Source organism: Penicillium alfredii (assembly GCF_028826965.1).
Source record: "Penicillium alfredii strain IBT 34128 chromosome Unknown utg000009l_segment0_segment0, whole genome shotgun sequence".
Taxonomy (NCBI): Eukaryota; Fungi; Ascomycota; class Eurotiomycetes; order Eurotiales; family Aspergillaceae; genus Penicillium; species Penicillium alfredii.
In genome coordinates, this window is record NW_026622706.1 from 2,757,075 (window position 1) to 2,780,526 (window position 23,452).

The window sequence follows — 23,452 nt, forward strand, 5'->3', positions numbered from 1 at the left end:
TACGCTAGTCTTGTATAGGTGTCACATGATGCCTTCAATTTGACCAGAAAGAGAAAATGATGTATCGTACAAGTGAGCTAAACATGAACTGGCCCCAAGCCCCGAGATGGAAAAAAAGAAAATTTAATGGCACTATGCACCGAGCAAGGGATTCTATTGCTTTACTGCTGCTTCTTCTGGGCTGCAGCAGACGTGTCCCTCTCAAAGGCCGCATAAGGGACCTGAAGGCTGCTCAAAGCACTAACTCCAATGTACGAAATCACGATAAACAGCAGGAATGCCAAGAGGCCCATGAAAATACCTGCCGAGGAGTCAGGGTGAATATTAGGGGCATTTTGATGGCCAGAGGGTACGAACCTGGAGTAAAGTACTGGTACTCTTGGAACAGGGACTTTGACGAGGAGCTGGGTTTGCCGGCGTATGAGTGCGATGAATAGTCCCGCTTCAGGTCCATGTGAACAGAATCTTGGTAAGAGTCCTCCCCAGAATCGTAGACAACGGAGTCGGTTTCGGGGAACTCTCTAGGCGAGGTGACATATAGGATAGTAAACTTCGAAGAGGAAGGAATTCGGTCGACGATATCAGCCAGGAGGCCATCTGACAAAGTATTAGTGATGCTCTCGACGGAATCTCGGTGCTTCCACGGCACATACCGTTCTCTGACAGCCGCTGGGCGCGGTCTGAGCCCAGCGAGAGCATGGGGAATTCAACATCGATAATTCGAGGGCCTTCATCAAAGTACGAGGGGTAGGACCCAGCTTCAGGTTATAGTCAGTTTTGATCCACGGGGTCCGTCAAGGTCCATCATCGATCAGCATGGCGACTTACAGGAAGCGTCAATAGTGGTAGTGTGCGTCTTGCACTTCCTCTCCAAAAGGTCCTTGACATCCTTCGTGTTCAACAAGCCAGCGACCTCATGAACGGTCATCTTTGACCGGATGGCTTTGTCTTTCCCCAGCACCTTCGCACCGAGGCGGGGTGCCGACTTGCGAGTCGCGAAATCGGTGCTGTGCACGCCGGGCTGGTGGACGACAACATAGTAATCCGAGGGGCACGATCCGAGGGCAGACGAGAGGTCATCAAGTAGAGATGTGCCGGCCTTGATGTATGCGGAGTTGGTCAGGACCCTAAGGGAGGGAGTAGTTAGCTCAGGTGCAGACCACTGGGGATCAATCCATCGTACTCCGAGGTCGACGCAAGAAAGAAAGGCGATGTATCCCGAAAGGCATCGACAGCAGCTGCGCCCAGGGCGAGCAGCCAGAACCTGCTCAGATGCATTGTGTGGTGGAGATGGTCAAGGTGGATGGTGATGTTGCCAACGCGAGGTCGGACTGGCCTCGGAGGCGGTCGACAACCCCCGACCCGCCTGTGCTTGCTAGCCAACTTTTTTTTTCTGCGCTACAAAACGCCCTCCACGCTGAAGACACCGGGGGTTCTTTCAATTCCTGTGAATACAAGAATTTCATATTTTTGGCTCATTCATCATGGGGCTTCAATCAAAACGACGCAAGTTGGCCAAGGTCGAGGAGGTGAATTTTGATCCGGATGCCCGCCATGACTTTCTTACGGGATTTCGGAAACGCAAGCAGCAGCGCGCAAAACATGCACAGGAGGCGGCCGAGAAAAGAATGAAAGAAGAGAAAAGACTTGAGCGCCAAAAGGTCTGTGGCCTTTGAGCTGTTGACTGGCGACATGGGCTAATATAGTCGGATTTTTAGATTCGAGAAGAGCGGACGGCTGAATTCAACCGGGCAATGGAAGAGCACAAACTCCAGCTCAAGCGCCTGAAGGAGCTAGATGAGAGTGACAGCAGCGACTCCAATCCCGACCAGGAGAACGAGAGCGACTCGAATCAAGAATGGGAGGGGTTTGCCGAGCCACCGGCGGTGGACTACGAGGCCGAGTATATCGACGAAGATAAATATACGACGGTGACAGTGGAAGAAATGGACCCGTCGCGAGAAGGTCTTCTCAAGGCTGCGAAGGGAGAATACTCGGAGGATGAAGAAGAGCAAGAGCAAGATCCGGCACCCAACACTACGACAGCGTCAGATGCGAAAGCGCCCAAGAAAATCCGAAAACCAACGGACAAACCCAAGAAGAAGAAGAGAAATTTCCGGTACGAGAGCAAGGGCGAGCGCAAGCTAGCACTGGCAAAGCAGCGCCTATCGAAATCGAAAAAGGCCAAGGCACGGCGAGAGGGATGAGAGCATTCCCCCAATATGTTCGATACCACGCGGTACACAATCCGCTGTTCAATGATTAAGTATTTATGAAATGACAATCCATATCCTGTAGTGAATAGGTATGAGCTATGGGTGAGAAGTCTTGCTATTGAGACACTGTCTCTGGCCAGCATAAGAACAAGTAACACGAACGGTCAAAATATGAAAACGCAGATAGTTGGAGCATCCCACCATCTCCCGACACCCTACATCGACCCCCGCATTTCCGCTTAGACGTTGCTGATGGACACCTCGAGGTCGTGGAGGTCCTTTTGCAACTCGGCGTGCTTCTTGGCCATCTCCTCGTACTTGCTCTCCCACTGGTCGCGTTCTGTCTCGAGTGCCTGCACCTTGCGCTCGTAGTGGCCGGCCTTGACGTCGGTTTGGCGGAGCCTGCGTTCGCAAGGTTAGTTTGTGAGGACCGGAGCCGGTGGAGAGGGCCGTACTTCTCGTTCGTTTCCCGCAGAGTGCGGTCGTTCTCCTCGGCCTCCTCCTCGAGGAGCTGCACCCGGCGTTGGAGAGCCTCGTTCTGGGTGTCATGCTGGGCGCTTTGGTTGGCGGCATCCTTGGCCTCCTTCAAAGAGGTCTCCAGTTTCTCAACCTCCTCCTCAAGCAGCTGGTTGCGGTGGTTGAGCGATGTGATCTCCTGCTCCTTGGACAAGTTCTCCTGCTCCAGCGTCTTGGTCTTGCCCTTCAGCTCCTCGACTTTCTCGTGGGCATCGTCGGCCTCCACGCGGAGGGCGCTCATGCGCTAGAAATTATCAAGTCAGCATTTATTTTTGTGTTTGAAATGTTTGAATTTGGTGTGTTGAGAAGTGATGCGAGGCATTATGCATGATGGAGGGGCTGTGGGTGGGCAGTTCTAGGAGACAGCTTGCAAAGCTACCCCGCCAGCAGGGGTCCGATTTTACCTCCTTAATCTTATCCATGGTGAAATCGAAATAAAAAGAAATAAATGCCCAATATGTAGGGGTAAAAGGAAGAGGTTTTTCGCTCAGCGAGAAACCGGGCGATGGTGTGGAGGGGGAAGAAAGAGGTAAGAGAGAGAGGGCACTTGGGCTGGAGTTGGGAGAGAAGGGGAGAGACACAGAGTGTACACAATACCAACCCGTCAGGCACTCAGCCCACCGCCGGGGAGGTACTGTGTACCGTATGGCTGCCCCCCTCTGCGTCTTGCCCAATCACCGCCTTCTGGTCACTGCGTCTCCACGGGCAACCAGACAACAATATCCGCCCATCTACAAGTCGACTTTCTTCAAGTTTATCGATCCTCTCTCGATCCCCACTGATCACGAATTTCTTCGTTATTCACTTCTATTGTCGTTGCATGAGAATTTTACCACCCCTTCGCCACCATGTTGGCTCTTCGCGACCAGGAAAACCTGGTAAACACGCATCAGACCGCCGCGGCCGGTAAACCACTCAACCAGGGACTCAAGCAGCTGGCCCCGAAGACCCCCGGGAAGACTCCGTTTAAAGTGCCGCTGAATGATGAGAACAACCCTTTGGCGTTTGGAAAACGTACTGTCAAAGGCAATGGCAAACCGGGCAAGGACGCGTTTATGACTCCGATGGGTATGGGAGTGGATGGATCATTTGATGTTCGTGGCAGGATCCAAACTAACTGTTGTTTTAGAGCCGAAGAATCGTGCCCCGTTGGGCATGAAGACGACCAATGCTAAAGCCAAAGGTCTCCAAACGCCTGCCCCCTTGGGAACGCTCAAGCCAGAGAAGACCAACCGCCGGACATCGACTGCTCAAAAAATCAAAAAGGCCGCACCGGTACTGCAGCAGGCTCAGCCAAAGGTCCACAATGAACCGATTCAGGAGGAAGTGCCCGACATTGAATACATGCCACCCAAGCCTACAGGTACAGCGTTGGATTCAAATCGACGATCCCAAGATAGACCATGACTAACAAAGTCTAGACTTGCCGGATATTCCTGACGATGTTACATATGACACCTCGTTCCCTCAGTTCCGACCGAAGAACCGAGCTCTGGGGTTGGAGAGCGTGTATGGACGGCAAGAAGTCGGCAGCGATGGTCTCACGCAGAAGCAGCGCAAGTTCCAGCAGGATTCTGCGACGTGTGACAGAATGGTGGATGAATTGATCATGAAACAGCTGGACAGCGTCGGGTTCGACGAACAGAGTGACAACGAGTCTGTCGAGGCACCGACGCTGCAGCCGCAGCCGCAGCCACGTGCTAAGGGACCTACGGTCCACACGCGATCAACTCGCAATATCCCTACTCTCCGATCTCGTGAGGCCGCATCTGCTCTAGCTGCACCCAAGCCATCTGCAGCACCGACTCGAACCGCCTCTGCGCCCAAGCCGCGGGTGACATCATCCCTGCTGATGCCCAAGAAGAAGGCCCGAGTCCCAACCAACCCATCCTCTATGCGCAATACTGCTGCCGCTGCCAACGCCAATACGACTGTTGGATATTCCAAGGGGAGAACTGTGTCGTGCACGTTGCGGGAAGAGACGCAGAAGTCATCCCGACCTCAACCCACGCTGTCTCCCGAGACTTACATGCAGCTCTACGGTCCACCTCCGCTGGGATCGGACATGTGGTCCCGTTGCAAGGCTGCTGGGTGCTTCGATGAGGCTGAAAGTGCCGCTCCACTGGAACTGGGAGAACCACTGCAGACGTTCGGGGAAGATGAGGAAACAGAGGATTTCCAGCTCACACTGTGAAAGCCAGTCTAATCATCTGGCAACACATTGTGTGGAAGTGCTACTACTATGACTTTCCTTTCTCTTTCATTCGGTCTGGCGGATTCGGCATGGATGGGGGGCTGGTTTGCAGGCATGGTTTAACAGTGTATGGCGGCAAGCCAACGGGGTTCATGGCGTTGATATGTCAGTGCCTAGGTGTCCTAGGCAAATTTTGAATATGAACACTTCAATTTAACTATTTGCACAAGTGTCCCAACAGTTCAGGGCCTGGTAAACCGCGGATCGTACTGTTTCAGGAATCTCCACTCTGTTGATCCCTCGGAGGCCAAGCCAGACAGGCGAGACCGCACATGAAATCGCCATTTGCCAGGCAGCCGGAATTCCCTGGTTGAGCCCACGCTTAAAACAATTGGTAGAACTACGTAGACATAAGAGGACAGCAGGGTACTTGCAGGCACAAGCTTCGTCGGCTACGTCTGCACGGAGCAGGTACCCACGTATGGCGCACTTCACCGCCTCGGAACTGCCACATTATTTATGCTCCCTGAACCTCGCTCCTTTTCCTCTCCCACCCCTCTCAATTGACACCTCGCCGCCATGACGACCATTCATGCGGAGTCCCCCGAGGACTTTGAGTTCATCCAGACCCCGGCTGCTGAGCAGCAGTCTAAGCCCGCCTTCGACTGCGGTGTGCGGACTACCCTGGTAGGTGAAGCTGCAGCGTTGAACCAAAGTGGAATTGCAAGCTAATTTCCTGCTATTGCGTGTGTAGTACCCGGCCATCAAGAATGCCCCTGTCCCCGCCGACTCGCCCGGCAGCGACAGCTTCTCCAATGGCTTGATGATCTTTCTGCTCATCGTGGTGCCCTGGTACCTGGCCCGCCAGGTCGGCGGAGGGTTCTACACGACCATCTTCTTTGCCGTATTCACCACGATCCCCGTGCTGATGGCGTTCTGGACCGTGTCCTCTTCTGTTTCCCCGCGTAAGACCGAGAAGGCCAAGTATGCCGGCCGCCCGGTCGAGCATTACCTGCAATTCCACAGCGAGCATGACCGTGCCACCTACCGCGGCAAGAGCAAGATTCCCATGGAAGTGTTCTATGAGAAGTACTTCAACGGCGAGGTTGACTTCAAGGGTGATGCTCTGGAGTGCCTCGAGTACCGTCACGACTGGGCCAACTTCAAGTTTACCATGGGTCTCTTCAAGCACTTCCTGTTTGGCTTCATCCCCGAGCTGCTGATGCACACTCGTTCTCAGGGTAAGGCTTATACCATGATAATATATGATCTGCCGATACTGACGGTTTGACTACCAGACGAGGAGCAGGTCCGTGACCACTACGACCGCGGCGACGACTTCTACGCCTGGTTCCTGGGCCCGCGCATGATCTATACTTCGGGTATCATCGGTGATGTTAACAAGGAAGAGTCGCTGGAGCAGCTCCAGGACAACAAGCTGGCCGTGGTCTGCGAGAAGATTGGCATCCAGAACGGTGACAAGATCCTTGATCTGGGCTGCGGCTGGGGCACGCTCGCCAAGTACGCTTCGGTCCACTACGGCGCCCAGGTTACCGGTATCACTCTCGGCCGTAACCAGACCGCTTGGGGTAACAACGGCCTCCGCAAGGCTGGCATCGAGGAATCGCAGAGCCGCGTTTTGTGTATGGACTACCGCGATGCCCCTCGGGTCGACGGCGGCTACCAGAAGATCACCTGTCTCGAGATGGCTGAGCACGTGGGTGTCCGCCACTTCTCCTCTTTCCTGTCTCAGGTCTATGACATGCTGGACGACGACGGTGTCTTCTTCCTGCAGATCGCCGGTCTCCGTAAGTCTTGGCAGTACGAGGACCTCATCTGGGGTTTGTTCATGAACAAGTACATCTTCCCTGGTGCCGACGCCAGTACCCCGCTTGGCTTCGTCGTGGACCGCCTGGAGGGTGCTGGTTTTGAGATCAAGGCCGTCGACACCATCGGTGTCCACTACTCGGCCACTCTCTGGCGCTGGTACCGTAACTGGATGGGCAACCGCGAGAAGGTCGAGGCCAAGTACGGCAAGCGCTGGTTCCGCGTAAGTTTATCTTGATCCCTTTCTTTCTTCCCTATATCCATATTAATTTTTCTCTAGATCTGGGAATACTTCCTTGCTGCTTCGACCATCACCTCCCGCCAGGGTGGTGCCACCTGCTGGCAGCTCACCCTCGTCAAGAACATCAACTCCACCCACCGTGTCGAGGGCATCAGCACCCAGTACGGCATCAACGGCGCCCGCCAGGCCGCCATCGAGCGCGCCGGTGCTCTGCCCAGCGCCCACGTCGTCAAGAAGGACCTGTAAGTATTGGCTGCACTATCCGGGGCTTTCTTTTCTTTTCCTTTGACTTGATTGTATGAGCTTGTTTGATTTCTTGGCATTTCGAACCGGATCTTCCGACACAAGCCCAAGAGAAGTTAAGAAGAGTCAGTGTGATCTATGGGGTACAACCCCCTTGATCGGGTGCAAAAACACCAGCGCAAGGCCCTCAAAAGAGTATTTAGGACATGCATGATATGAGCAAAATGACGCAAGGTGATTGAGTGTGGTAAATGGGGTCGAGATGGCGAAGAAAGAGAGGAAGCGAACAGGGGAGCCCCTGGGCCTTTGTATTTTATATCCATGGTCCTGTTTCCTTTGGTGGTGTCTCTTCTGTGGGGAGGGGGGGAAGGAATGACCTCGCGTGAGATAGCCATAGGATATGACGCTTGTGTGGGAGAGGAAAAATGAAATGGTCTGTCTCATGTGGTCTTCCTTGCAGGAACAAATGAACGGATTCTAGTCGTATAGTTGTGGTCGAGTTGTATAGGGTAGAAATGTGTCAATTGAAGATTCTAGTGAAAACTCGTGTTCGAAAGACTTGTATAAGCCTGGACTGGCCACGACGGAGTTCAAGGCAAGCCTACCTAATCTTGCTAAATGTAGAAAAGTCAAGGTATACCAGGGGAAACCCAAGTGAACAATGCATAATCTCATCAATTCATATTTACAGAAAACTTCCAAGCCCAAACCACCGAAATATTCACATGGCTCTAACCAAAGATGGTATCTAGACTCTAAGGGAATATAAGAGATCATCGCACGCAGATTTACTCAATGCGCTTATACAACTTGGCCTTGCCAGTCCCAGCCGAGGAACCGGCACAGCAAGCGCTGGCCTTCTCCTCGAGATGCAAAGTAGATTTGTTGAATGCCTGCGAGGACTGCGGGACGTCGAGGGCCGGGTTCTTGGTGAAGAATCCGTCGGGCTTGAGCATGACGCTGATGCGCTCCATGGGCATGACGGGGAAGTCTTCGACGCGGGGGTTATGGGTGAGACCAAAGGCTGGGAGAATGAGTTAGTAAGTGGTTAATAAAAAAACAAAAAAAGCAATATTAGCAAAGGAGAGCTTACTGTGCCAGAGGACCACGTCATCGTTCTCGGTGTTGTCCTTGCGTTGCACCCAGGTCTCGACACCTTCGGCCCGGCGGCTCTGGTTGGTGAACTCGCCGGCGGCGTATAGCTCGTCGTCCTGGTACTTGGTCACCCAGATCGGCTTGGTGGCGAACTCGGCACGGCGATGGCCTATGGCCTTCGGGTTGACCAGAAGCATTTGGCTGGGGGCAGTCTGGAGCTTGTATGCCACGGGCTTATATGTCACGGGGTTGGTGATGCTGTCATTGCGGATCTTGAAGACGCGGTGGCGGTCAACGCTGGTGTTGGCCCAGCTGGCGTTCTTCATGACTGTGGACTCGGTGGTATAACCCACGAGGTAAGGGTTGGACTCGTCTTCTGGCATGGGGACGCTGTCCTCGTAGTACACTGTGTTCTTAAACCCATCAATCGCCGGGTCGATTCGCAGCGAGAACATGTGCTGGTGGAAGGGTGCCATGACACCCGGCCCGACGTTGGTGCCCCAAGGAACCGTCTTGCCGTTTTCGTTGTCGAATGGAACCGTGGAGAGAATGCCGGTGGCGCGGACTTCCAGCTCCACGTTGCCGGCTTGGTCAAAAAGGTAGACAAAGATATACTCGTAGTTGGCAACCGTGCAAATCATTTGCAGCGCCAATTGACGATTGCGGACGACCGTCGCATCTCCGGACCGGTAATTGGTGTGCTTATATTGCAGGCCATTGTCTTGCTCGTGCATGCAAATCACATTCTTCAACAACACCGGGTTACCCTTGGAGTCGTTCCGGTAGCCGTCAAAGTACTTGATGTGTCCCAAGCAGTCACACCCGAGAGACAGTTGGTTGGCATTAACACCAAAGCCAGTGTCACCGACATCAAATGCCTGCTTGCGGTGGTATGGGGCACGAGGATCTAGATTCCAGATATTAGTACGGTCTTTGGGGTATAGGCGTTGGCGACCTACCTCCATAGGGGACGGTCATTTCAGAGACGGCAAGACGGTATAAGACATTGCGATTGTCGTATGTGATATTATAGAGAATCAGACCCTCCCGAATGTTGAAACCGATGCGGAAACGCCATTTCTGCCAGTAGACAGAGCGGCCATCCACCGAATAGGACGGACCCTCTGGTTGCTGCACAATATATGGCTTGAGGTCGGTACGCAGAGGCTCATCCAGGAGGTCGTGCGCATACTGGATTGTCTTGACGGGCTTCCAAGGTTGGGTGGTCGTGACATCGAAATCACCCCCACCGGGCAGGTAATCCATACGAATCAACTCGTGGGTGAGGCCGTCAAACACGGGAGAGAACTTGCACGGCACCGAGTAGTGGTTGTTCTGTGGGTGGTCGACCTCGACAATATACATGAAGCACTGGAAGAGCCGCCGCGTCTCGTTCTCGTTGTCCGTGCCATACATCCATGGGTCATTGCAGACTGTCACGCCCGCAGGCAAATGTAGCTTCTCGATTTCGGCCAGCACCGCCGGGTGCTTCATGCATAGTTCTTCAATTGCGATAATTTCATCGGTGTCGATGGGACCCTTTTGGCGGCAAGCTAGTTAACCTCCATGGCGTATATATATTGTCTGGGAAGCCGTCATACTCACTTGCACCTCCCTTGGGAGTTCCTTCGCGTAGATGATAGACCGCTTATCGGCATTCAAAATGGCCTTGTAGAATGCGCCGCTGTCGAGGCGGTGGAAGAGAACATATAACAGGCGGGTCGGTGGTGGTGGCAGCGGCCGCCGCAATCGTTCCGCTTCAATGTAAGGAAGAACATCTTTCTTGATAGGTTCGTTCAAATCAATGCGCTTGTAGCGTAATTGCACCCCGGGAAATGTGGCCTCGAGGATGCGCACGGCGAGAGTGATTTCACCCGGCGTGATGGGATCGAAAGGGTGGAGGACCATAGTGGCTTGCCAGCGGGTCGATATCTAGATCAGTATGTACCAGGGAGAGCAGGGTATTGCGCTGGACGACATCAATGCAGGAGAAAGGAATAAAATGAACAGCTTGGAGAACCAGCAGGAAAGCCGGGGGGATTTAAATAGCCCATCTTATCGGGGAAACGCATGGACTTTCCTTTTACGGAAACGAACCACCAAGTTGAGTGGAGTGATGTTCGGTGTTGGTCAACCCGTGAATTGGGGGAATAATAAAAAGAATTGAGGTTGTTGGCAAGGTCAATATATACCGATAAATCTTCTATTCCATTCGAATCTCCTACCAACCTGCCTCATAGAGCAGTGAAGGATACTTGTACATCGCATCACCGCCTGCCTCATTGGGAAAGAGACCATTGATAAACCACGTGACATTATCCGGGGCAATACCTTCCCAATTAGGAATGGCGTCCCCCGCTATCGAGAAATCGCCGTCGATCAGGTCCGACGACTTTTGGAGTATTTTGTGCTTGAATTTCTCCCACAATGCTACCGTGATGGATGTGTTCTCTATCGGGGCACCGTCGCCGAGCCCCAAGAAAAACAGAAGTCGGCAGTCCGGCACGCCCTGGACTCGCTCGGGATGTTTGACCTGCAAGAAGCGGCGGAAAGGCTGCGACAAGGCCAAACCGAGGTATGTGCGTGGGGTAATCCTATCTCGTAGAACTATCGTCACGATTTTTCCTCTCTTTTCTTTTTTTGGAATAGTGATTCCTGTGTCCAATGCTAACTCATGGGATTAGTTGCAAAAATTGTATCAACATAGGCCGTACATGTGAGGGCTACGGGTCTATGTGGGTAGAGCCGCTGAGCCCTTCGGCTCAAGTTTTCCAGCCGGCGGGAGAGTTGAAGCGGCGACGGCTCAGTGCGACACATTTGTCTCAGACGGTATCTCCGCTGTCCAGTGGGGAAATATGGCCAGAGACTCAGCCTTCGCCGGGGTGGTCAATCGTACCTTCACCAAGCTCCAAAGAAGCCGAGATAGGAACACGTTCAATTAAGGTGGCTGATGAACCTGAATACTGCCAAGCAATCCACCCGGAGGAACCCATGGCGGTGGTTCCACGGCTGCGCGGGTCTATCAGTCACCTCTCAAAACACGAGACACACTATCTGCAATACCACATGGAGCAGGGCTCACGCCTGCTAGCCAATCTCGAGAGTGCCGACAACCCGCTGCGATCTTTCTTGATTCCTCGAGCAATGGTATCGCCTCTCCTCATGAAAGCCGTGTGCGCGGTCTCTGCCCTCCATCTTGCGAACCGCTCTCACGGCCTGGACGCCCACACTGCAGCCGCGAGCTACTATGGCCGCACGCTTACGGGGCTGCAAACTGCCTTGATTGAATGCCGTACGGATTGGTTTCCCGACGACGCCATGCTAGCCGTGGGCTTGCTGTGTAAATACGAGATCGTGCGTGGCAGTGTCACGCAGTGGGGCGTCCACCTTCAGGCATTGCAGCGCCTGATCGTTTCCCGTGGTGGTTTTGGTGCAATGGATCGGGAAACCGGCGACTTTTTGCGCGGACTGTAAGACAAGTCCCCAAGATCCCAAGTTTTATACGGTACTGACGTCTTCTCAGCTTCGTGTATGCTTATCACATGGCCCAAATCTCGAATCGCAAGTTCATCGCTTCACCCGATGTCTCTGTCTTCGACAATGACATCGGCAACCCCAGACTGGATATTTATATTGGGTATACCGAGCATATCCTGAAACTCTGCGCGCGCATTGCAGAGCTGCCTTCAATGGTAGACGACAGCATCGCTCTACGGTTGTTGGTTGCATCCATGTAAGCCGCTGATGTTCTCAGGTCCATCATTTCCTTAGTGGAAAGATAGCATGGAAAATATACTAACTGCTATAGTAACGAATCTCTTCTCACTTGGTCCCACACCACAACCCGCTACACCATCCCACACCAAATGACCAAAGCAACCCTGACCCGTCTCCAGCTCGTCGCCGAGTGTTTCCGCGAGGCCGCATTTATCTACTTACACTCGATCCTCGAGCGCATGTACCCGAATCACAGTCTCGCCGACAATACTGTAGATTCTTCTCTCGAAAATACTGTTCATCCTGCATTTACGTACATATCTCTCATCTCCACCCCCAAATCCACCGCCGTCCACCGCTGCCTCGCCCGTGTGGAATCGTTCCATCTGGACGGCCACTGCGAATACTCGGCGCTCACATTCCCGCTGTTCATTGCCGGCTGCGAAAGCGATTCGGCTGCGCAGAGGGATCTTGTGGCGCGCTCGTTGGATACGTTGCACAGGAATTTTGGGATCGGGAATGTCCGGCGCGCAAAGGAAGTGCTGGGAATTTTGTGGTCGAGGAACGAAGTGCACGCTGGCGCTGAGTCCGGTACTGTCCAAGGCGCAGTGCATTGGCTGGATGTCTTGGATGAGCTGGGGTGGGAGCTGAATTTGGCATAGATGTGAATGTGTCATGACTGATGAGATATGGATGTACTTGTATAGATCTGGGATGATACTTCTGCAAACCGAGTATTGTATAAATTATTGCATTCCAAAGAACAAGAGAGACAAGGATTGCTTCGCCCTCGTCAATCCTACTATAAACTCCGACTTTCTCTAGAAGTTCAGCAAATGGTTTACCAATGTATACGGTACCACGATGATGCGCATAGAAGGATAGAAAATCGCATCGAATACGTTCACGACGGATATTATTTATTTGGAAATTGCCAACGGCAGAAGAGATACAAGGCCCGAAAGAACACCCAGAGTACAGTCAACTCAGCCCCATGTTCACATCATCGCTCAATCCCCACTCCCTCTCTGCGCGCTCCGTGCCGCCAGCAGCGCGCGTCGCCCACCGGTCATGGTGGTCCTGCGCATGAGCGACTTCCTTCTCGCGCATGCTGGCGCTGTCACTCGTAGCCAGACTATCTTCATGGGCATTATACTGAGACGATTGGCGAGACCCTTGAATGCTGGTCGGGCGCGAGGGCGTGCGGCCGCTCGCGGCACCACCATCGCTTGCGCCGTCGCCAGAGGCAGAAACGTCCACATTCGACCCCGTGGCGCGGCCGACATCGACCGAGGACCTGCCGCTGCTGACGCGGTCTTTTGCTTTGTCCTTGTCCTTGCCGCCGCCGAACCAGCGCCGCCGCCGGGTTCGGAGAGTCGTCGAGGGCGTGAGGCTGCGGGAGTCTGTGTCGGAGTCCTTGTCTTTCTTCTTGTCCTTCTCCTTGTCCTTCGCTTTCTCCCTTTCCAGAGCCTGCGTGAGGCTGGAGATGGTCTCTTCTGAGCCGTTCATGTTGTCTTCTTCTGGGACTTCGACAAGCTCGGCATCGCGGTACCATTTGCGGCGTCGTGTGTACCGGTCCCACCCGTCTTGACCGCGACGGCCATCGCTCCACTGGGATTGGTGTGAGGAGAAAAAAAAAAATACTTTGATACGCCAGGAGGAACACAAACCTTGTTGTCATAATAGACCCATCCCTCACTATTTGACGCTTTTGCATCTGTCATGCCGTAGGAAGAATCAGCGCCCTCGACCCGCCAGTCACTCCCCTCTACCCAGCGCCATTTCGCATTCCCGGTTCGTACATCCGGGAGCTCAAACGAATCTTTGGGAGGAACGGAGTTGAGATGCTCGTCGGTCCAAGAGCCACGCTCCGACGGGAACAGCGAGTACGTCCATCCGATACCAAGCCAGCGCCGCTGATTCTCGTAAACGACAAACGTAAACCGCACGCCCGAGTGTCCACGCCGGCGAGTCGCAATATTCAAGCCGAGGCCTTGCGCCTGGGTCTTCTGTGAATTGACCGGGCCGTCTGCGACGGACAGGCCCGTCACAATGGCGCAGAGACGACGAATGGCTCGTGAGCGCCACAGAATGACCCGCGAGACCCGGGCAGGTCGCGAGTGATAGGTGAGAATGATCGTTCCGACGGACATGACAACCCGGCGCGTCGTGAGTAGATAGAACGGGGGCAGAGTCAAAGCGATCCAGACGGGAGTGATCAAGAGGATACGGATGAAAAGCGCCGTCAGCGCAGGGCGGGTGGTGGCCGACGTGGCAGTGCGTTGGGTGGACAGGAAATCGGTCAGGTCGACCAAGGGTTCGAGAAGGATGTTGCAGCGGGTGGTGAAGGTGCGCAGGGTCTCGACGATCTCGTCCAGACTCTTGTGGTGGCGAGTTGTGTTTTCTGGGGTAGCCTTGCTAGCATGTTTCTCCCCAGTCGAGGTCGTCGAGGATAAGGGCGAGTAGCGGCGGCCATACATGCCGAGGATGAGCCCGACTACGACCAATATAGGTCCGGCCCAGAGGATGATGGCGTCACTATATAGGACTACAGTCCAGAAGACGGCCACGAGCAAGAAGCTCTGCCAGGGGTCGCCCGAGGTCCATGTTAGGAGACCGGCAAGCTTGTTGAGAGGAAGGAGGAACGGGTGTGAGTAGGCCAGGGCCCGGGTGATGGGCGGCGGCGTAGCCACCAGCAGCGGCGACTTGCGATGCACGATGATGCTGGAGCGTTGGCGCGAGGTCAAAGCCGAGCCGGTGATGGTGGAGGGAGAAAAGGCAGCGACCGTCGGTGGCTGCGAGTCAGACTGGCCATGGTCTGGCGGTTGCGATGGGGGGGCCATGGAATCGATCCACGGGAGATCTTCTAGGTCGCAAGGGACCAGTCAGTATATGCGCGAGCTCCAGTAGACCAGAAAGTCGAGGCCAACGTACCGAGAGCGGCCATCCAATGAAGACGTCATGAGGATTCCAGCGCGCACATCCTGGGAGGGCGAGGCATGTTAAATAGTCGACCTTCGGTTGATCTGCGGGGAGACATGTGACTCGGCAAAAGCCTAGGAACAGGTGAATCTGGAGAGGAACATGCTGATAATAATTATTCTTTCTCTATTAGACCGAGATACATATATGTATATATATGATTACAGATTTGCAGACATAAATTCCCAGCAAATACCCGTCAAGCCAGGCGATAGACATGTATATACAAGAACCTAAGCAACTGCCGAAGTACTTCGGAGGTGCGACTTGGCGCTCATCCGCGAAATTTTCCCCTTCTTCACATCCTCCCCCGTCCACCTCCTGCCTGTCCACCGTCGCTATGGTAAGTCACACAGCACCTGGAGAAGATCCTGATGCATTCGAATATTTTCTTCTGCACCCATATTACCATACATAGCTCTAACTTCCACTCTCCCCCCGATCTAGGCTCATCGCCTCGTCACCCAAGTTGTCGTCACCGGAGCCCGCGTCTTCGGCCGCGCCTTCGCCGAAGCCTACAAGCAAGCTCAGGCGTCGGGCAAACATGCCGGTTCGAAGAATGGAACCGGCAGCTTCACCAGCTCCGGTCTGACCCTGGATGAAGCATGCAAGATCCTGAACGTCAAGCCGCCGGCCGGCGGCGAGGCCAACATCGAGGCGGTCATGGAGCGATTCAAGAAACTGTTCGACCTCAACGACCCGCAGAAGGGAGGTAGCTTCTATCTCCAAAGCAAGATTCTGCGGGCACGCGAGCGCATAGAGATGGAGGTGCGCGAGGCAGAACGAAAAGCCGCCACCGAGAAGGAGCTGCGTGAAGGCTGGAACCCCAAGGTCTACAAGGACCAGTGAACGAGCCCATAAAAAGATATCCCCAGTCATTCATCGTTGATCGCCATCGAGTGGCTTTTTCTTTCGATGTCTGCGCTCGCCTCGTCCCCGACACCGGACCTCCCGATCGGACCTCCTCGACATTCAAACAACAAAAAAAGAAAAGAAAAAGAAAAAGACACCGCAGCCCGACTCCTCTACCGGTCTGTTTTTCTGATATTTGGCATAGCATGGCGTTTGGGTTCTTGCAGAGAGGAGCTTTGTTTGCGAGAGACCCTTCGATCTCTGGTCTCTCGATCTTGACTTGATCCCCTTGGGGGTTGTGTATACCATTCTGTCCCTGTTCTCCACTCCGACCCGGAAAGGCATGTACTGTACCATAGCTGTATACTTGCATATGTGTGTAATGTCCTGGATCTTTCGTATGTCTTTAGTACTTGCAATCTCAAGTCTACTGTATGGCTTTGTTGAAAATGATGGGCACTTTTTGCCACCGCCGTGGTACGTCTCTCAGGTAAACTTCAGGAACGCCCAGTGGATGTGCCACATGGCTATCCAGCAGAGAAGACAGCAGAAACCGCAAATCGAAGATGCCTGACCAGGGCGGTTAATGGGTCCTGTTATGGCGCCATTCGGGGCGGAGCCGAGGAACATCCTCCGAAGAAATCGATCGATCGGACATCCCCAGACTCACCCACCCACCCCATACCTCGCAGCCCTGAGAAGTGAAGGCCAGGCAATTGAGCGAAAAATCACCAATTGAACATATTTAAGACCAGAACGGACCAGCATACAGCAGTCGGAAGAGCCGCGACCTCCAACCCTCGACCATGCAGATAATGCGCCACTCCACCCCGCTATCAGCGGACCTCCCGCCGCTGATCATGGGCACGGCGACCTTCAACTCGCAATACAATGCAGACCCATACACTCTACCAACAACAGAGCTAGTCCAGCGGGCACTCACGCGCGGCATCCGCGCCTTTGACACATCGCCCTACTACGGGCCTGCAGAGGAACTACTGGGGCGGGCGCTGGCCACCGAGTTTGTACAGACGCACTACCCACGACCGACATACCGGCTGCTCACCAAGGTCGGGCGCATCGGGTCCGGGTCCTTCGACTACTCACCGGCATGGATCCGGCAAAGCGTGGGGCGCAGCCTGCGCCGACTGCACACAGACTACGTGGACGTGGTATACTGCCACGACGTGGAATTTGTCACAGCGGACGAGGTGGTGGCGGCAGTACGTGAGCTGAGACGAATGCGCGACGAGGAGGGCCTGCTTCGCTACGTCGGTATCTCGGGATACCCCGTCGAAACACTAAGCGAGCTAGCAGAGACGGTACTTCGCGAGACGGGCGAGCCGCTGGACGCCGTGATGTCGTACGCCAACTTCACGCTGCAGAACACCCTGCTACGGTCGCGCGGCCTGCCGCGTCTGCTAGCCGCAGGCGTCGACGTCGTTCCCAACGCCTCGCCGCTGGGCATGGGTCTGCTGCGGCGCGACGGCGTGCCTATCGGCGCAATGGGCGACTTCCATCCGGCGCCCGACTCGCTGCGCGCTGCCATCCACCGCGCAGCAGAGTGCGCCGCCCGCCACGACGAGAAGCTCGAGGTCGTCGCGATCCGCTTCGCGCTGGAGTCGTGGCTGCGTGCTGGCTCACGAGTCGGCGCCCTCGGCCCGCCGCTTGCGCGTGCCGCCGATGCCGACCCGGGCTTCCTTTCCGTCGCTAATATCGGCACCGGGCGCCGGCTGGGTGTTAGTGTTATGGGCGTGAGCAATGTCGCCGAGCTGGACGAGACCCTGCGCGTGTGGCACAGTATCGTCGACGGGCTGGAGAACTGCTCTGAAGAAGACGACGGCTCGGACTCCGAGCTCTCTCTCCTCCAATCCCCCGCCTCTGCTACGTCCACCCCGAGCCGCGATGCGGCGTCCGGCCCGGTGCCGTCGTCTGCATCCCACGCTGCGAATATCTTGACTCCCTCAGAGGGCCTGGTCACCGACCGCGCCTGGTCCCGAACGCGCCGCGCACACATCCTGCAGTTGGCGCGGGAGATTCGTGATGTTCTGGGTGTTGAGTGGATTGACTATGCCTGGGCGAGTCCGCCGGCGGACTTTGTGAATTCCTTGCCTGAGGAGCATGTTGCTGCCATGCAGAGAATGGAGGTTGAAAACGGCCGCGGGGAGACGGAGGCGTGGTCTGATGCTGCCGCTGGACGAGAGCCAATGCTCACGCCTCCATTGGATGCGGAAAAGCAAATCGAATAGAAATGGGTAGATGAGCCTGTTATAAGAAGAGGATGAGGAGCAGCATTTTGTCTTTTCTTTCCATGCCAAGGGATGTACATAGGCTTGTTCATACACATAAACATACCCACGTTCCGTCCCATATTTGGGACATGTATACCCGAACATGAACCGTTGTTCTTAAAATCCAACTGTTCAACCCAAGTCCCACGCTGATCTAACCGCAATCCCTCGTAGTCCTCTCCAAGAACCCGCGTGTAGCGCTTCCTTGGTGAGAAAGAAGGATCGGAAAGGCGGAAAGCCAAGGGGGGAGAGGAGCATCAATTGCCAACGGCCGGGGAATGCACGCATGTGCCTCCACGGTTGCTGGTCGGTTTGCATTTAATCACTAAGACAATCCCATAGAGGGGATAACTCAACTAGGTTCCACGTTGCACATGGAAGGGACAGCTCTGCAGCATGCCGCAGGTTGCAACTCGAGCTCGATCCGAGGGCAGATCAGGTCCTACTGCCAACATGTCGGCCGTTATCTTTCCAAAAATCTCTTCTTCGGCGGAGTATCTCGCACAAGTCTTGACGAGACCAGAGAGCACAGGAGAGAGATCGGAACGAACAGGCCGATATTATAGAAAGATAGACGGGGATCCTAAAAAGTTCATGTCAGAACACATCAATCAGGGAGTTGAACGCATGCCCCAATACCAAGTGACCTGTTTCACATCGTCAAGACTCAAGACACCGATATCAGCCTTTGTGCAAGTTGTAAGATATCAAAAGAAGAAGAAAAAAAGATGAAATCCCCCGCAACGGCGTCCGCAGGCACTCTTCCCCCATAAATATCAACATAGAACCATAGAAATGGGTATCGTAAGAACATAACAACAGACACATAAGAAAAACGTAGCGGGCATCGAGAATCGGAAAGGAGTAGCACGACAAAAGAGCGTTTCAGGCCGCACCAGTAGGCGCATTCTCTCGGGCCTGAAGATCCTGCTCCATCTCCTCGTTTGTCTCATACCCAGCCAGTCTGCGAGCCTGGCGAAGACTCAGTCGGTCCGGAACACGCAGATCGGGACGCAACTGCTTGAATCGGGTAGCACGCTTCTGACAATCTGTGCGCCTGGTTTGATTCTTGGTCATTTTTCGCTCCTTGGGCCCGTGCGAACCCCCAGAGCTGTCTTCATCTCCAGAGGATTGATCAGAAACTTGAGTAGCAGTAGCAGCAGGGCCCCGCTGAGTGGCACCCTGTTGCTGGTTTCCCTGCTTCTGTTGCCCATTCATTTTCCTCCCCGCTCCATTAGTCGAGGTCTTCGTGGAAGACCTTGAATTCTTCGATGACGGGCCCGGCGGGGGACCCGGCGGCAGAGGTGGAGGAGCAGCTTCATTCCCAGGAGGACTCATCGGCGGCGGCGGTGGCGGTGACCGATGGCGAGCAAAGCGACTGGACGTTTCAAACACATGACGCAGTTGATAGCGCTGCTCAGTGTAGTCGTCATAGTTGGCCCCAATAATGGTGCCTAAGAAGCCCAGATCAGGTTGATTGTAGTCCACCAAGTAGTCTAGCCGATCATTCAAATTGCGGTACGCTCGAGAAAATGCCGTCAAGATCATTTCAATCTCCTTTGTCCCACCTGAAATGTCATTGCTGGCATTATTGGGGTCCCGGATGGTGAGACGGTCTCGGTTCCCGAAGAAAACCTGGTTGGTACCATTAACTGGATTGCTCGCCAGCCCATCATGTCTTCTTCACTCACCTTATTGAAGTACCCAGGAGGCTCCATCCGAATGCCCACGCTTTCATATTTAAAGTAGTTGCCGTAGAAATTGAAGAATTCCATCAAGGCGATAGCGAGACTCTGCTTCATGTCACCGTGAGGCAATTGCTGGAGTAGACTGGTGACCAGACAAGTGATCGAGAATCCTCCCAGGCCTCCAGTCGGAACTTCGTTGAGACCGCGAAGCAGCAAGAATTGTTTGATCACCGACACAATGACCGGCATCTCAGGAAACTCAGCCTGCCATTTTTGGAACGTCTCATTGGCGATTAACCCGCTGTCATTGTCAAAAGACAGGTCAACTCGTAGTCCCGTCAATTTATCCACAAACTTGAGGATGGGCACTCGAGCACCCGCAATGACTTCAATCGAGTTGGGAACCGTGATGTTGGAGTTCCTGAGAAAAGCTGCGAAGGCATAAATCTGACCCTTTCTCTCGCCAAATGTCTTGACTCCTTTGCTAATGAACGCCGTGGACAGGAGGACTAGGTCAATATCCGCGGTAGGGAGATACAAACCCGAGGCAAATGAGCCGAATGGCCGAACCCTCACACCACTGTAACGGTTCTGGAATGCGCTTTGCAATCGATCGATGAGATCCGCTCGGACAATCTGCTCAAACGGCTGGGGCTTGACCCAGTTGTAGAAGCTGAGAATCTCATTGTCGAATCTGATGCAGAGGTCAGCGGGCGGCAAGACATTGCAAGTTGAAGTGACGCTCACCGTGCTTGCAAATTCGTGGAATAGGTTGTGTATTTCATCCACGGCGTGGCTGTCTCTCTAGACAGCGGCAGCCACTGGTCGAGAATCGACCCATCCGGTCTGAACCGGCCCATAGGCTTTCCAGCCTTTCGAGAATATCCCTTGATTTCATCTTCACGAGTCCGCTTTCGGCTCGTTATCGCAGGGTCCCGGGGTTCCAGTCCTCTGGGCCCTCTAGGCGCAGATTCCGGGGCGTTGCTCACGGATCCATGGTCTGATTCATCCTCATCGTCCATGCCAAACGAGATAAAGTCCTCATTGTCCTTCACCGCGTCCGCTTGTTTTGCCTTGGCCGCGCCGTCCGAGACTCTCGCCTTGCGAATCAACTTGACCACATCCACCCTCTTGGACTGACTTTCATCGGGCGGAGGCAAGGATGTGTAAGGGTCGGGGTTGGACCATTTGGGGGCTGGTGGAGCGGCAGCTGGCTCGCTGGGGCCGTCAACGGCGAGGGCACGTTTCTTGCGAGGTCGCGATTCATCGTCCGAATCATCCGAAGACACCTCCATCTCAGCCTCTTCGCTGTCACTCATCGCGTCCAGTGAGGCAAACTTTGGCGCAGACTTATCACCGGCTGTTTCACCAACCAGCTGCTCGGGCGTAGCTTCTCGCCTGCCTCGCAATAGCGGCCGTTCAGCTGTGGGCGGTCGCGGGTAGCGGAAGGTAAACTCCTGCCTGGGGCGCGACTGACGATCCCTATTCCCTCGGAATTGAAATGGCGGCATGTTTGAGAACTCCAACAATCACCCACGTGTACGGAGTCAAAGCAAGAGGGAGCTTGCAGTGTGCAGCAAGACGCGAGAAAAAAAAGTTGAAGGTGCGGCATACTTTATGTTTCGGGAAGGCGGTGGCCGAATCTTGCATCTACGCGAATAGCAACCACCGGCGTACTTGACAAGCAACAAACGAGGCATCTTGGAATTTACTGTGATATGGTTGAATACTGCTTCAGGCCCTCCTCGAGGGATTTTATCAGATCCGGTTGCACTGCCATCTCCGCGAAGCTGACTCGGCCTGTTTCCCACTCCAGCCAGTCTTCGGCTCTGGCACTGCTCGCCCGGAGCAAGCCAACACTCACATCGATTAGTGACGGCCGTTCTGTGCAATGCCAACATACCGTAGCGCCACAGCGGCCACAAAATTCCCTGTATACCCCCGGGGAGCTATTATATCGTTGCATGGTCCTGCGATCGAAGGTGAGTGACGACCGGTCTGCGTTCCTGATATTGCACTTGGGAACAAACGCCCAGGTCTGGATCGGAAACCCGCTGCCGAGGCGACAGGAAGTACAAGCGCAAGTCCCCGCCAGATACTTGGTCTGACCATCTCTCAACCACCATTTGACGTCGCCCGGGTTCGCTGAGGATCCAGAGTAGTAGGGCACTAGCAAATCTGCCCATGGCGACGACGCCTGAGAGGAAGATGCATCCGGCGGGGTGATGTAGAATTCAATTCCTCCGCAGTCACATCGAGCGAGTAGTTCACGCTGGGGATCTGATGGACCATGGAAAGTGTCTGGAGAGCCAACATTGGCAGGGTGAGGATTGTCGAGGGCAAGTAGTCTGCAGCCGGGGACAGAGGAACTTGTTCCAGCGAAAAATGTGCTCAACCCCCCATCACGGGTATCGTCAACTTGCCAATGATGGATTGACTGTACGGCGGGCGGCTTGGTGACTACCCCCGAAGCAACTAGATATCGACCGCTCGGCGAGCGGGCAAAGACGTGAGCACCACAGGTCCTACAGAAAAAGCGGCTCACCCCGTTGGCCTGGTACTCCCCGAGACTATCGAGGGCAGGCTCATGCTGGATGAGGTAATAAGACGCGCAGAGCAGCCCAGTCACCGCGCGACAGCTGGTACAATGGCAGAGTTGCAGTTGAGTCGATGGCTCCAAATGGACCGATTGAGAGAGGCCGCACAGACAGGAGATCGAGACCATGATGAAAATCCTGTGGGCAAAAGCCAGTGACACGAGAGAAAAAACGTGCAGATATGTGCTCAGGCGGGGCGGGAATGCGTGATTTGTAACGAGAAAAAGTCACGGGCTGCCTAGTATATAACCTTCTCTACCCCCCGCCTTCTGCCTTTTCCCTCCAACGACTTTGCTGTCCACGTTTTATCACTTTTGAAACCATCAGCTTCAACCATCATCACAATGGGTACGTTAGTTCCTGGTTATATGTGAATTCCTGCCTTCTGGTCCTCTGGATCCCGCCATGGCGGGGTCATGGCAGGGTGTTCTTGTGTCTCCCAGTCTCGATTGCGATGCTGACCACCACAGGTCCCGACCACACCTGCAGCTGCGGCGCCTCCTGCCAGTGCCCTGCCGGCGCCTGCCAATGCCCTGTATGTTGACACTCCCCCTATGGACCCTGGCGATGTGCTGTCGGCTGACTGGTGTAGAAATAAACCCACCCCCCGGTCTGCTCTTTCATAGGGCTCTCGGGGTAGCTCTCTGATCAGACTTGCTCAGTTGATCGAGATGCGGCGGAGGAAATGCAGGGAGACGAAGAAAGTAGTGGGTTGCTGAGTTGGGAGAGGATGATTTGCTGGAGAAAGGAGTACCTATGTCCTATCCAGGAAGAATGAGAATGGAAAAAAGAAAAAGAAAAGAAAAGAAATCCATAGTCGAATGACATGAGGTTGCTGAATCACTTTTATTCCTTTTTACCAAGTACCTTGTGGGCAACCAAGGCCCAGCAGTCGGGTTTAAGCTCATCAGGAATCGACATCCGAAGCTTCGTGGTATACCTTCGACATTCTACCTCCCATCCTTCACCTCACAACCCACGTCATCTCACACT

General features: G+C 54.3%; 12 protein-coding genes across 12 annotated transcripts; 6 read left to right on the plus strand and 6 right to left on the minus strand.

The window, feature by feature from the left end:
* Positions 1-161: 161 nt before the first annotated feature.
* NUU61_006965 (Ac45/VOA1 transmembrane domain-containing protein) lies at positions 162-1,278 on the minus strand (the record flags this gene model as incomplete). Its single annotated transcript, XM_056657492.1, has 5 exons — positions 162-301; positions 358-597; positions 654-758; positions 829-1,127; positions 1,184-1,278. 5 exons carry the CDS (start codon positions 1,276-1,278, stop codon positions 162-164), a joined length of 879 nt encoding a protein of 292 aa, XP_056510292.1.
* Positions 1,279-1,484: 206 nt separating this feature from the next.
* NUU61_006966 (rRNA-processing protein RRP17) lies at positions 1,485-2,207 on the plus strand (the record flags this gene model as incomplete). The annotated part of the gene is made up of 2 exons (XM_056657493.1): positions 1,485-1,661; positions 1,719-2,207. 2 exons carry the CDS (start codon positions 1,485-1,487, stop codon positions 2,205-2,207), a joined length of 666 nt encoding a protein of 221 aa, XP_056510293.1.
* A 248-nt stretch (positions 2,208-2,455) lies between these two features.
* Positions 2,456-3,154, minus strand: NUU61_006967 (tropomyosin; the record flags this gene model as incomplete). The annotated part of the gene is made up of 3 exons (XM_056657494.1): positions 2,456-2,618; positions 2,672-2,976; positions 3,137-3,154. 3 exons carry the CDS (start codon positions 3,152-3,154, stop codon positions 2,456-2,458), a joined length of 486 nt encoding a protein of 161 aa, XP_056510294.1.
* Positions 3,155-3,580: 426 nt separating this feature from the next.
* NUU61_006968 (uncharacterized protein) lies at positions 3,581-4,926 on the plus strand (the record flags this gene model as incomplete). The annotated part of the gene is made up of 3 exons (XM_056657495.1): positions 3,581-3,800; positions 3,862-4,095; positions 4,154-4,926. The coding sequence occupies 3 exons, from the start codon at positions 3,581-3,583 to the stop codon at positions 4,924-4,926; spliced, it is 1,227 nt and encodes a 408-aa protein (XP_056510295.1).
* A 579-nt stretch (positions 4,927-5,505) lies between these two features.
* On the plus strand, positions 5,506-7,240 carry NUU61_006969 (putative cyclopropane-fatty-acyl-phospholipid synthase; the record flags this gene model as incomplete). Its single annotated transcript, XM_056657496.1, has 4 exons — positions 5,506-5,613; positions 5,681-6,167; positions 6,225-6,976; positions 7,034-7,240. The coding sequence occupies 4 exons, from the start codon at positions 5,506-5,508 to the stop codon at positions 7,238-7,240; spliced, it is 1,554 nt and encodes a 517-aa protein (XP_056510296.1).
* A 785-nt stretch (positions 7,241-8,025) lies between these two features.
* NUU61_006970 (uncharacterized protein) lies at positions 8,026-10,240 on the minus strand (the record flags this gene model as incomplete). Its single annotated transcript, XM_056657497.1, has 4 exons — positions 8,026-8,261; positions 8,331-9,239; positions 9,292-9,871; positions 9,938-10,240. The coding sequence occupies 4 exons, from the start codon at positions 10,238-10,240 to the stop codon at positions 8,026-8,028; spliced, it is 2,028 nt and encodes a 675-aa protein (XP_056510297.1).
* A 437-nt stretch (positions 10,241-10,677) lies between these two features.
* On the plus strand, positions 10,678-12,711 carry NUU61_006971 (Zn(II)2Cys6 transcription factor; the record flags this gene model as incomplete). Its single annotated transcript, XM_056657498.1, has 4 exons — positions 10,678-10,907; positions 11,017-11,802; positions 11,856-12,065; positions 12,141-12,711. The coding sequence occupies 4 exons, from the start codon at positions 10,678-10,680 to the stop codon at positions 12,709-12,711; spliced, it is 1,797 nt and encodes a 598-aa protein (XP_056510298.1).
* Positions 12,712-13,030: 319 nt separating this feature from the next.
* NUU61_006972 (PEX28-32 family peroxisomal membrane protein) lies at positions 13,031-14,996 on the minus strand (the record flags this gene model as incomplete). Its single annotated transcript, XM_056657499.1, has 3 exons — positions 13,031-13,660; positions 13,720-14,915; positions 14,984-14,996. 3 exons carry the CDS (start codon positions 14,994-14,996, stop codon positions 13,031-13,033), a joined length of 1,839 nt encoding a protein of 612 aa, XP_056510299.1.
* Positions 14,997-15,371: 375 nt separating this feature from the next.
* Positions 15,372-15,880, plus strand: NUU61_006973 (import motor complex subunit PAM16; the record flags this gene model as incomplete). Its single annotated transcript, XM_056657500.1, has 2 exons — positions 15,372-15,374; positions 15,479-15,880. 2 exons carry the CDS (start codon positions 15,372-15,374, stop codon positions 15,878-15,880), a joined length of 405 nt encoding a protein of 134 aa, XP_056510300.1.
* An 809-nt stretch (positions 15,881-16,689) lies between these two features.
* NUU61_006974 (D-arabinose 1-dehydrogenase (NAD(P)(+)) ARA2) lies at positions 16,690-18,132 on the plus strand (the record flags this gene model as incomplete). The annotated part of the gene is made up of 1 exon (XM_056657501.1): positions 16,690-18,132. One exon carries the CDS (start codon positions 16,690-16,692, stop codon positions 18,130-18,132), a length of 1,443 nt encoding a protein of 480 aa, XP_056510301.1.
* Positions 18,133-19,059: 927 nt separating this feature from the next.
* NUU61_006975 (putative topoisomerase family protein TRF4) lies at positions 19,060-21,373 on the minus strand (the record flags this gene model as incomplete). Its single annotated transcript, XM_056657502.1, has 3 exons — positions 19,060-19,809; positions 19,866-20,556; positions 20,610-21,373. 3 exons carry the CDS (start codon positions 21,371-21,373, stop codon positions 19,060-19,062), a joined length of 2,205 nt encoding a protein of 734 aa, XP_056510302.1.
* Positions 21,374-21,570: 197 nt separating this feature from the next.
* On the minus strand, positions 21,571-22,587 carry NUU61_006976 (GFA family protein; the record flags this gene model as incomplete). Its single annotated transcript, XM_056657503.1, has 1 exon — positions 21,571-22,587. One exon carries the CDS (start codon positions 22,585-22,587, stop codon positions 21,571-21,573), a length of 1,017 nt encoding a protein of 338 aa, XP_056510303.1.
* Between the last annotated feature and the right edge of the window lie 865 nt (positions 22,588-23,452).